Genomic DNA, 12,973 nt, shown 5'->3' with positions numbered 1-12,973 from the left:
CAGGTAATGGATCAGGTTTGGTATTTTCTTTTGTGAAATACCACTTTTACCAGAAATCCATGCCTCACTGTACTTTAAATCTTTTCTCCTTAAGAACTGCTACAGTAATAAGTATTGCAAATAAATTACTGTATCTGAGAATACTGTAGGAGTGAAAAATGTTCAGAGATAACTTTATTTTTTGCTTTAACTATACAAATCTGTTTCCTGCTTCAGTGCAGTTAGACATGGCAGCTGTTTTAAATGAGTATGTGTTCAGCCAAAATGTGTGAATCTATATGATTATTTAAAAATGGCCAGTAATGTTCTCTTTGTTAATTTTCTTTTCCCAACCAGCTACTGAGACATGTTGGAGGTAATAAATATTATTTTATTCTGAAAAATGGGACAATGTCAGTATATCAAAAGCCTCAAGTCAATAAGAAATACACTCTTTACAACATTTGGGCTATCAAKTCCTTAAGTTAATTTCAAATGCTCTTAATGAATTCAGTTTCCTTTTCCAGAAAAGGATGCAGTTTCATGAGATAAATAACTTACTGTTGGGAAAGAGTTTTTTGTATCTACCAAAGGCAGAATTACTGATTATCACCTTCACATCAGCTGTGCCATCTTCAGGTRTGACTTCTACTTCCTGAACTGTTGCTTGTTTATATAGCCAACTGTAAAAATAAAAGCTCATCAGCATCTTCAAGGTATTCCATATTTCATAAAATGTGGTCTTTGTTTTATGCCTACTAGAGGATATTTATATACATTATAACATAGATAATTTCATACTTTGAAAGATGACATTTTACCAGTACAAGCTGGGGGCTGACCTTCTGGAGAGCAGCTCCGCAGAGAAGGACCTGGGAGTGCTGGTGGATGACAGGTTGACCATGAGCCAGCAATGTGCCCTTGTGGCCAAGAAGGCCAATGGTCTCCTGGGSTGCMTTAGGAAGAGYGTTGCCAGCAGGTGGAGGGAGGTGATCCTGCCCCTCTACTCAGCCCTGGGGAGGCCTCATCTCGAGTACTGTGTCCAGTTCTGGGCTCCCCAGGACAACAGAGACATGGAGCTACTGGGGAGAGTCCAGTGTAGGGCTACAAAGATGATCAGAGGGCTGGAGCACCTGCCCTATGAGGAACRGCTGTGAGAGCTGGGCCTGTTTAGCCTGGGGAAGAGAAGACTGAGGGCGGATTTTATCAATGTGTACAACTACCTGAAGGGAGGGTGTCAAGGGGACAAGGACAAACTCTTTTCAGTTGTCCCATGCGACAGGACAAGAGGCAGTGGGCAGAAACTGAACCACAGGAAGTTCYGCCTGAATGTGAGGGGGAATTTCTTCCCTGTGAGAGTGATGGWGCMCTGGACCAGGTTGCCCAGAGAGGTTGTGGAGTCTCCTTCTCTGGAGATCTTCAAGGCCCGCCTGGATGCAGCCCTGTCTGCCATGCTCTAAGTGACCCTGCTGAGCAGGGGGGTTGGACTAGATGATCTCCAGAGGTCCCTTCCAACCTTACCGACTCTATGATTCTATGATTCAGTTAACTTTTAATTTGCTATTCGTTGTTCTGAAATAAGGCCTAATGTTTTCATCAATCGTTCAGATTTGTGTTTTTATCAGAAATATGGCTCTATGACCAGTGAAATGGTCTTTTAGGAAGTTTATTTTAGTGCAGTAACACCAGAACTGTGAAGGACACTTTCAGAAGCAGGCTCTATAGTGTCCACAGGTCAACATTTTTTCTTAGTATGTTAAAAAGCTTTGAAAATTATCTCTGTAATTCTTACCATAGATCAAAATAAGTATGATAATAATTTGGTAATTTTAAGAGATGCAAGACTAAAGRTTTCAAATTATTTACCTTAGTTGAGGTCCATCTAAGCTGACCTTAACTGTCAGAATCTTCTTCCCAGTTGCTTTCAAAATTCTTTTCTCTATTTCTTCTTTCAGTTGTTCTAAACCATGCCCACATAAAGCAGAAATGGCTAGAGAGTTTTCTTCAGTGGGTTTATACCTGAAAGGCAAAAATTGCCAGCAGACTTGCTCATAACTCTAAGGATGAGAATCTTTTAATATTCCAAACACAGACTACCTGTTTATTTTATGCTGGTGCTTTCCTATGGTGACCACTTCTATTACTCAAGTGATTCCTTTTAAAAGATGATGAGGTTCTTTTTATTTGCATACATAAAAGATTGAGAAACACTACTAATAACACTACTATACTAAGTATATGCAGAAGTGTGCAAGTTATTTTCCAGACTAAGAATTAAAGCGTTTTCAGAACATAAGAAATGTTAAGTATACTTAGCACTTCCTGCTTACCTGTCTATCAAATCCACTTTGTTATGAACTTCTACCATTGACTCCAATAAGTGGCTGGGAAGATTAAGATTCTTCAGAACTGACAGAACACTTGCTTTCTGGAGGATAGTTTCTAGATGAGTAATATCTCTCACATGAACTATCAGATCCTAGCAAGCATCAATATACAAGACAGTCAGCTAATGAAACATTCCAGTTATCAAGTTTTGTGGATTTTATGATTGCATTGCTATTTCATACAAGATGATAGATTTCTATCCATTAGATAATACTGTCAGTTTGACATTGTCAAATGAACTAACAAAATAGTATTAACCAGTACCAGTTTTTATAATCATTATGCTACTCGTAGGTGGCTTAGTCTTTCAATCCACAGTGAGTGTAAAGTGCCTCCAGTGATCCTGAAACAAATCCTCTTTATCAAGCTAATTACATAATTCACTTATTTCAAATAATAATTTAATCTTTCCAAGCCAAGTTGTGCAACAATAGTGCTTCAAAAATACTGGAGAGGAAAAATAATCTACACTCTAGAAAGCTTTTATAGGAGGATGGGCTGAAAAAAACTTGCAGAAATAATGAGAAAATACATTCAGTTTATAATTCTACATTCAAAATACAGAGGATTATTTCTCCTTATCCTTATTCTTAGCTCCTGAGATCTATACTACTACTGGTGCTTCACTTAGAAAAGCTTCATACAAAAGTTACCAGTTTCAAGTACAAATATGATCAAAGATGTGGCAAACCCAAGCCAAATGTAAATAGAAAGTCTGCCATGATTAAAAAAAAAAAAAAAAAGCAATCAGGCTCAGCATTTATATTCAAGATGTTTCAGCATCTTTGCTTTAGGTATTGCTGCAAACATCTGAAAACTGTAGTGAAAAGGGAATTTCTTGCCTTTAATTTGATACTTCAGAATAAAAGACAAAAGGGATAGTTGCAGTCAGCTTTTGAAAGTCCTTTCATTGTATGGTTAAAATCCAGTCCTCAGAAGAATTCAGACATCCAGCTACCACTGATTTCATTACCTCTGAGAATATGGCTTTGCTGTTTAAATGGCTATGTGCTATGCAGCTTTATACTTTGCCTTGTGCACTTCTGTGAGTAAATGATAGGAAAAGCACATTAACAGTTATTACATGCTGACTGCATCACATCACCATCATTCACTTTTAGTGCTGTATGAAACCTATGTAAAATATATACTCTTACAGAGGCTTTATTCATTTTCCTCAAGAATGCTAGACTAAACTTATTCCAATGCACTCTCTAGGTTTTCATACATTTAATCATTGGAATCTTATTTTGGAAATATGGAAAAGGATATACAAACTCTAAATAAGCACTTCTAAAATCTTTTCATATTTATACATTCTGCATTACTTCAAGTGTCAGAAAAGCAGTTTATAGTAAGATATTTACCTAATATTATTAAATACCTTAGAAGACTATTACAGTCAGCCAGATATTCCAATTAACTTCCCCTTTTCTGAAGGGAAAGAATATTATATATTCCGAAAGAATATATATGTGTTCTCAATTTTTGAAATCAACTACTTACTGAGTAAGCAACTTCTTCTAACGTAGCTGAAAAAGACTCAACCAGATTATGGGGAAGATCAGACAGAAACCCAATAGTGTCAACATAAATAACTGGCATATGTGATGGCAGATAGCCAGCATGGGCTGTAATATCAAGAGTGGCAAACAGCTGATCTTTAGGTTGAAGGCCCACTTCCCCAGTCAAGGCTTTGATCAAGGTGGTTTTTCCTATACCAAAAAAAAAAAAAAAAGTTAATGCTTTGTTTCAAGTGAAATTTTAATTTGTAAGGCTCAGGTATGTGTATGATACATCTCTAGTTCACTAATTTAAATCTAGCCTGTGTTTAGTCTTCTACATGATGTTATAAAGTTAGAAGACAAGTACGGTTTTTGTGACTTAGAATTTGATTTAAGGTTATGTCTGGAAGCTAGGCTGCTAAATCATACGATGATCAAAGACTGAACTGACATGGAAAATGACCTGTCTACATGTCTCATATCTAAGACTGACTGAAGAACACTGTCATGACAGCTTAGGAAGCTTACAATGATGCACTTCTTAATGCATCTGTTCTTAAATAAATCATATTAAACTTTACTACCTAAATCCAACAAAAATCAGAAGCACTAACTACATTTACTTTAGACGTTTTATGCTTTTATTAGGTGGTTCATCATCAATATAATACTAAGGAGATTTAACTGTTTATGAGTATTTCACACAACTCAGAGTTATTAAACTAAAGTGGCTCAGTATATATTCTAGTTAAAGTAATTCAGTTACATGTGCAAAACTACAATATATTTGAATCTTCAGTTTTAAAAGCATAGAAGTGTGACAGCTAAGAAAACAATAAAGTGGAACTCAAAATCTACGARTATACGACTAGTAATAAAATTAGTGCAAGGTAAGTTTTTTTTATAAAGATGTTGAACAGTAAAATGAAATGGTTTTAAAATAATGTAACTAGAGGAAGAGTCTGGTTGAAAAAATTCACTGTGTAATCTACAAGAAATAAACAGAAAAATAACTTCAGGTTTTTATTTATATTGTTACAGACACACAACAGGGATTTCTCTGCAAGTCTGTGATTATTCTGCCATCTGTATGTTGTCTGCAGTGCAACATCAGCCAGCATGGATTCACCAAGGGGAAATYCTGCTTAACCAATCTGATAGCCTTCTATGATGGAATGACTGGCTGGGTAGATGAGGGCAGAGCAGTGGACGTTGTCTACCTTGACTTCAGCAAGGCTTTTGACACTGTCTCCCATAACATCCTCCTAGAGAAGCTCTGGAAGTGTGGGTTAGAYGAGTGGASAGTGAGGTGGATTGAGAAYTGGCWGAAAGGCAGAGCTCAGAGGGGTGTCATTAGTGGCGTGGGGTCTAGTTGGAGGCCTGTGGCTAGTGGAGTCCCCCGGGGCTCAGTTCTGGGTCCCATCCTGTTCAACTTCTTCATCAATGACCTGGACGAGGGGACAGAGTACRTCCTCAGCAAGTTTGCTGATGATCCCAAGCTTGGAGGAGTGGCTGACACACCAGAGGGCTGTGCTGCCATTCAGAGAGACCTGGACAGGCTGGAGAGTTGGTCAGAGAGGAACCTCATGAGGTTCAACAAGGGCAAGTACAGAGTCCCCAGGCTAAACAGGCCCAGCTCTCGCAGCTGTTCCTCATAGGGCAGGTGCTCCAGCCCTCTGACCATCTTCGCAGCCCTACGCTGGACTCTCYSCAGTAGCTCCATGTCTCTSTYGTCCTGGGGAGCCCAGAACTGGACACAGTACTCGAGATGAGGCCTCCCCAGGGCTGAGTAGAGGGGCAGGATCACCTCCCTCCACCTGCTGGCAACACTCTTCCTAAGGCAGCCCAGGAGACCATTGGCCTTCCTGGCCACACGGGCACATTGCTGACTCACGGACAACTTATCATCCACCAGCACTCCCAGGTCCTTCTCTGCAGAGCTGCTCTCCAGAAGGTCAGCCCCCAGCTTGTACTGGTGCATGGAGTTATTTCTCCCTAGGTGCAGGACTCTGCACTTGCCCTTGTTGAACCTCACGAGGTTCCTCTCCATCCAGCTCTCCAGCCTGTCCAGGTCTCTCTGAATGGCAGCACAGCCCTCTGGTGTATCAGCCACTCCTCCAAGCTTGGGATCATCAGCAAACTTGCTGAGGAGGCACTCTGTCCCTTCATCCAGGTCATTGATGAGTAAGTTGAACAGGATGGGACCCAGAACTGAGCCCTGGGGGACTCCACTAGCCACAGGCCTTCAACTAGACTCCACAGCACTGATGACGACCCTCTGGGCTCTGACATTCAGTCAGTTCTCAATCCACCTCACAGTCCACTCGTCTAACCCACTTCTCAAAACAATGTATGTTAGTCAATGAAAAACTACAGTGCTTCTTGAGCACACTTCTGAGAGCAACTGCAGCTCTCCTCGGTTTTCTTCAAGTGCCTCAACCCTTTCCAGTGATCTAAAAACCCATGTACTTTTCTCTACTTATTCTGAGCAAATAATAAAAACTCGTATTAAGGGATACAACCCTTTTCTTCACTATGTGTAGAATTCTTTTGACACAATAGGAGCCCAGCAGTTACTTACTAGAACAACAAGCATCATTTGCTTTCCTAACAAGGTCCTCATTTACATATACTCATTACACAGTCTAAAAACTAATTAAAATACACAGGCTATTCACACTGAAATAAGATTATGGCAAAAGTTTCTAATTAAAAACTAGATAATGCAAGCTTTTTTGTGTAATAATTTTCATGAGTCTTTGCTCACCACAATTAGTATAGCCCATCACTGAGATAATCGGAAACTCGCGTCTTTTACGTTGATTTCTAAGTATAGACCTTTTTCTCCTTAGCTTCTCCAGGGCATTCCTAATTTTAARTTCTTTTTCTTTCAAGAGACGGTTCTGTGTCTCCATGAACGTCTCACCTGAAAAATACAAACTGATAATTGGCAGAATAATCTACAAGAGATGCAGTAAATCAAGCGATGTTGTGTAACTATTTGGAAATTAAGTTAATGGTATGGAATATGAAGTTATAAATATGCAACTAAAACTACATATTCTTACCTAAAACAGATTCAGATTGATAAATAATTTTAAAAAGATATGCTAAGTGCTCTAGAATAATCATGTGCACATACTGCACATTTATTGCTGTGGCAGTAAATATTTAACATAGAACTATCATAAATTTCTTCTCTATCCATGACTAACTCACTGAGTTAGTATAAATCAGAACTTTATTATAGTCATAATTTAAGTTACTTTCCAATACACTCTCACTCAGTAAGATACAGCACATAATTCCTCCTGGCCTCTCCCTCTTCAAGGTCCGCAGAGAAAAATCCTATAATTCATGACAATGTATTTAGATTTTACCTGAGCCCATGATGTATCTCGATCCACCTCGCTGTTGATCTAACTGAGATACTTCATTTTTCAGATTTGACCTGGCAGTGGAGTAATATTTAGTTAGAAGCAATATTCTTTAATSAATCTATCGTAAAACACCCAACAAATCTGAAACAGTAGTGATGATCTAGTAGGATATACGAAAATGCTACAAGACAGAAGTGTAAATAAAACTTGGCCAAAGCTACAAGATTGGTGAAAAATCCAGATTTTCCTGTCTCCCCAAATGAAATTTATCAAATTATATAACTCTCTCAGCAAATTATAATAGTGGCCCTGAAATTTCAGGGAGCTAAAGATACATTAGTTACAACCATGCAATTCCCACCTATTTCCATGTACAAGTGTTAAGGATCTATACCATGTCATAAAGAAATGTGGAAAATACAGATATAAATAAAGGCCTCTAATGCTCTTTGTCCCTATTTTTCCATATTAAACCTATCTATATTGTGTATGAAATACACAAAATTACCTACAAATCTTAATCCAATTCCTACACATTCTTGTAACCCATCTTCCAGATTAGAAAGAATCAGTACCTTTTTCTATAGATATGTATTTTGTAAGATTATCTACTGAACAGTACGGGATTTTGCCTGTCAGTATTGCTGGAGCTTAAAGCAATGACATTAAAGCAAATATTTCTATGTTCTAATTAATCACTGAGCACATAATAAAAACACCAAAACAGCAGCCTTTCTCTTTACAGCACAGCATTACCATTCTTGTTTCTGTAAAGAAATGGATATTAAAATACAGAAATATCAGTATGTGATTGCACAGCTACAGGTACCTGAGAAGTGGAATTTCAGCCAATGCTATCTGAAGTTTTGCTTCCTTAGTACGGGCATTGCAACGAAAAATATGAAGTACAACAGTGTATCTGTCAAAAACTTTCACGCCCCAGGCATCTTCTAGTTCTTTCTTTAGCCATGTAAGACAAAATAATCGAAATGTTTTCTTCCTCCAATAATATAAGCTGATCAAATTGTATACAGCACTGTATTTGTAGTTATAGTTAGCTGATGGAGACTTCAGCTCGGGGAATCTCAGGATTCCTTTTCAATGCACTAGTAATGATCAGAAGCAAAATTCTGGTTGGCCAGGAAGAAAAAAGGTGAAAGGTGAGTTTAAAAGCTAAATTTTCATCCTGAGGTATTTCAGTGGAAATCCCGCTATTGTCTTTAATAGATTCTCATAACAACTTTTACAGCAAAACTCATAGCATCAGAAGAATCAAGAATCTCAATGGTTAAATCTTTACAAAAAAATAAACATGAAATGCTTGTATAGAAAAGGATAGGGACAACAAAGGAAGAGACTACTGCAATAAAAAAATAGGAAAGAGAGGAAAGCAGGAAAATTATTTCATAACCAGCCCCTCAAGGAAATACATTAAAAAAAATCAAAAAAACACTTAAAAGTATACAAGTAGTTCCCTTTCCTTATCCTTACAATCCAAAATGCTATGTTTTAAAAATGTCTTATCAAACTTTCTTGAATTAAGATCCTGGTAAGCTGTACTTAAGATCTGAGTTCTTAACAACTCATACTATAAAGTAGGAAAGAAAAACTAGAACATTTAATGTACAGATTTTCAAATTCCATTCCATCAATAAATTCATCAATAATTTGAAGTGTTCAAAATAGTTTACTACCTCTATTCATTTTATAAGTCATTAAAAGCATTCAAAACTACCTGAAAAGAATTAATGTTTGCTTGTAGTGTTTGCATTTCACACCGTGCATGATGAACCATGCAGAACTAAAATGTATTTTTTAGTGCTTGTCTAAGTATTTCAAAAAGCATATAAAGTTCATGCATTGACTGTCTTAATGCCACATACACTTTGAAAAAAAAAAAGTGAAGCATGCTTCCCCTGACCTCAATTTATCTGTCTATTTAAAATACATTTTCTTTTTAAGGATGATGAATGAAAGTGTAATAATTTCAAAAATTCAAATACAGGCTTGCTTTGAAATTATATTTGATATTCAAAATGCAGTACAGGATCTATATAGCTACAGAAAATAAATACTGTCATTATAGCTATCGAAAGCACGTGCCTATATCTAATCCAAAATCTCAACATTTTTCACAGCAGAAGCTGTTGTTATCTTCATTTTGTAAGAAAGACCATATGCTACTTTTCCAAAATTTTACATGAAGCCAGTGGCAAAGGTGGCAATAGAATCTATATTAAATGGCTATCAGGCGGCTATAAAATTGCATGCACTATAGCTGAATATAAAACAGAACAAATTTAACTAGAACTATGTTTCATTTCAACACAATAAAACTCAGTCCAGCTGGCTTTAAATATTACCATTTGTAAATTAAGAGTCRTAACTGACCTTCCTTTTCATAACGTCAATATTTTTTCAAACAGTATCAGTGTAAAGAATATAATTTGATATTATATTTAATTACCTTTGTTAATGAAGATATTCTTTCCACATTCAAGAAGACAGCTGTCAGATGGGGCAATTTTTTAATCTTTTCTAAAAGATGGATAACCATTACAAGATAAGAGTGTTAAATATCAAATCTCTTTCTAAAATATATGGAATATAAAACCACTTTCCACTGAAAACAGTGGTAGTAAAATATCAAATGCTATCACATTCTTTGTTCACAGACATATTTGTATTGATCCAGTACAATGTCAAAAACAGCTGCCGGTTTCATTCAAGCCARCCACTCAAATGCAGGTACTAAATTGCCTACACTGTTTAAGCAATTATGGGTTATTTCGACTCTGTGTACTTTTTGTAGCCTTTAAACAAGTATCACTGAAGTCTATAAACCTGCCTAATGGATAAACAAATTTGTACTCCTCTTCAGCTTTTGTACTGATCTTTGTTTAGTTCACTTACAGAAGTTTTAACATTTAGAATAATGCACTGCTGAAAAATCATGATCCTTACCTGTCAAAACCTGAAAATTTCCTTTGCCAAAAATGAACTTCTTATCAGGATTTTTTGTAGGAATAATTATTTTATCTAAAATTGTCCAGTTCGGAAGGGTATTTACAAGAGCAACAGCTTCAGCAATCTGTAATTCAGCTTCAGGATTAGAAAAAAAGACAGATTATAATGTATCATAACTCTCTATATAGATTCCCAGTAACTGTACATGTCCTTGTAGAACAGGGAAAGACCTGAAGTACACTGAAATTCTAATAGTGTATTTCCTTTAACTAGTAGTACAGGGCAGGAAGTGTTTTATCTCTAATTACAGTAATTAAACTCCTAGTTTGATGCAATTTTACCACACAAAGCATCTTTTTGCCAGTATAAATTATTTTTAGGGACGTTGATTTGGCAGAAGTTTGAATTGCATAGTCAACATAGGAATTACCTASCTTTTTGCTTCAACACACTATTTCATTCTCAAAAAATTAAAGAAGTAAATAACTGAAAAGGCATACTCTATTGTTTTAATGAGTATTGTCCCATGTGAATAATTCATTAATGTTTTGCAGCAGTATTTAAAGAATCCCTAATACTGTGTACCTTGCTGTGAACTTCACTGCTGCTTATTCATAAAGCACCTACACTGAATTCTGACTTGGTAAAAACATAGAAAATTCCAATATACATATTTTTAAATCTATATTGCATAGCACTGATTTAAGAGGACTTTAGAAGGACTGGTAGGACAAATTAGATCACTAGATCGAGCTGGTTTTGCCAAGCCAGGATAAGATCCTCTTTTCATAGCAGTTTAATCATGTTCCTCTAGATAGCACAATACATTTGATGTATTAAATAGATTACCTTGGTCCAAAAGGTAATATATTATTAAAGTAACCATGACTCTTTCTTCTCACTTTGTCAGTGTYCCTTTTAAAAAGCACTTATTTTCTTTTGTACCTGAGGGGTTTCAAGAATCATTCCAAAACATTTGTTCAGACTTCAGGCTCTTCATCTGGAGGGCCTAAATAAATGGAAAGGGGTCACTGCTATTCTTCTGTATTTCTGGACAGAAAGGTGGCTCCATAATTTTTTTTGCTCCAGTTGTAAAATGGGAACATAGTATCAAAGTATTTGAAAAAGCCTGTTCGGTGTGTTTTATTTTAGCATTGAATACTGAAAAGGTTACAGATTTTACTCTGCATAGCAACAATTTGTTACAGTTCACAGTACTAACAAAACAGAATGAAATTTAGGTTTATAGCATAATAAACTTGAATAYAAGCAAGTATGAGAAGATATGTCATATATGAACTGAGATATACATGTATAAATATACACACATGTAAATTACAGGATATTTAAATCCTTCTGATAGAGCTTTGCATCAGAGAAGTGTTCAGAGAGGCATCATCAGAGACAAGCTCCTCATAAATCTTAAACAAGCAGGAAAAATGCTTATGTATCTGCTAGCCAGCTACAAATCTAAGAATAACATTGCTAAATAAAATCCTGATAAAGGAATTATGAATTAGTGAATATGCTTTCACAGCACTGTTTTCTATAGACAGAAGAGTACCACTGCTCTTAAGCCACCTTCAAGGCATATCTTAAGGCTAAAAGGCCCCTGCCTATCTGACAGGCAGCATGGTTGAGAACTGATGGTGACTAACATTAAATTAGTAAGGGAGAAAGCTGTCTATTTCCTKATACAAGCTAAGCACTATGTGCATCAAGTTGTTTTGCAGTTTAAAACTCAACGTTAGTGTAATTTACAAGTCAAAGCACAGATCTGCAAACAGATGTGAACTCATTCTCTTTTACAAAGAGCCCACCGATCCGGACCTCCACCTGTTCTGAGTCTACATTTTGCAAGATGATTACAGACGCACCCTGCGGACATTCCTTAAGTTTATTCCTGCGGACCTTACGGGTTTATAACCCGTATAGGAAACTAAAGAGCGAGTGACACGGGCAAGAAGAGGTAGAGAGGCATCCTGCCCAGCGGGACCGCGCTAAGGCTACCCGCGCCGCAGCGAGCAAGGCGGCGCTGCCCACCTCGAGCCGCGGCATCGCAGCCCTGCGCGCCCCCCCCCGCCCCCACACACCCGTTGTGAGCTGCGGCTTCTTCGGGCCCCACTTGACGGCCGGGTGCACCACGGCCACACGCTGCGCGCCGGGAGCCACGGCGAGCGGAGACGGGCCGAGCAACTCCTCCAGCTCCGCTTCGTCTTCATCCTCTTCTTCCTCCTCCTCCTCCTGGCCAGCGCTCGCCACCCCCTCCCACGGCTCGCCGCCGCCGCCCGCCCGCGGGGGCTCCTGCCCGCCCGGGGGCCGCACAGGAGCCCACAGGCGGGCGGAAGCCGCCGCGCCGAGCCGCCGAGCGGGCAGAGGGCGGCAGCGGGCCGCGGGCGCACTGAGAGCAGCGGCGGCGGCGGCAGCTGCCGCCGCCCCGCGACAGCGCAGCAGGAGCGAGGACGAGAGGAGCGCGGACCTCATCGCCCTGCCGCCGGCGACGCCCCGCGGCGGAAACGGCTAGGAGAGACCGTTACGGGACACGCCCTTCCGGCCGCGCGCGCGCGCCCGCCGCCCGAGCGGCCCCGAGGAAACCGAGCTCCGCGAGCCGCCGCGTTCCGCCCGCCGACTCGCCCCGCGCCGGCACCTACCGCCCCGCCCGCCCGGCGCTCGCAGGGCACGTGACTGCAAGCCGGGCCTCTGATAGGCCGGGCGGCGTCCCGCGGCGCCCGTGATTGACGCTCCGCCGGGCCG

The 12,973-nt window shown here is 39.1% G+C and overlaps 1 protein-coding gene across 3 annotated transcripts; it reads right to left on the bottom strand.

Annotated features, from left to right (window-relative positions):
- Nucleotides 1-349: 349 nt before the first annotated feature.
- On the bottom strand, nt 350-12,803 carry GTPBP6 (GTP binding protein 6). Of its 3 annotated transcripts, XM_085321616.1 has the most exons (10): nt 12,313-12,800; nt 10,217-10,354; nt 9,720-9,790; nt 8,082-8,212; nt 7,253-7,323; nt 6,640-6,798; nt 3,874-4,082; nt 2,310-2,458; nt 1,846-1,998; nt 350-662 (listed from the first exon to the last, which is right to left on the bottom strand). In XM_085321616.1, the coding sequence occupies exons 1-10, from the start codon at nt 12,701-12,703 to the stop codon at nt 521-523; spliced, it is 1,614 nt and encodes a 537-aa protein (XP_085177742.1). In that variant the 5' UTR covers nt 12,704-12,800; the 3' UTR covers nt 350-520. The 3 variants fall into 3 exon arrangements, with proteins under 3 accessions (XP_085177742.1, XP_085177744.1, XP_085177743.1); XM_085321618.1 differs by lacking the exon at nt 6,640-6,798 and having other exon boundaries at nt 12,313-12,803; XM_085321617.1 differs by lacking the exon at nt 10,217-10,354 and having other exon boundaries at nt 12,313-12,799.
- Between the last annotated feature and the right edge of the window lie 170 nt (nt 12,804-12,973).

This window comes from Rhea americana, unplaced genomic scaffold (genome assembly GCF_003343005.1).
Source record: "Rhea americana isolate MKP2758 unplaced genomic scaffold, rheAme1 scaffold_7, whole genome shotgun sequence".
Classification (NCBI taxonomy): domain Eukaryota; kingdom Metazoa; phylum Chordata; class Aves; order Rheiformes; family Rheidae; genus Rhea; species Rhea americana.
This window is presented reverse-complemented; position numbering and strand designations above follow the sequence as displayed.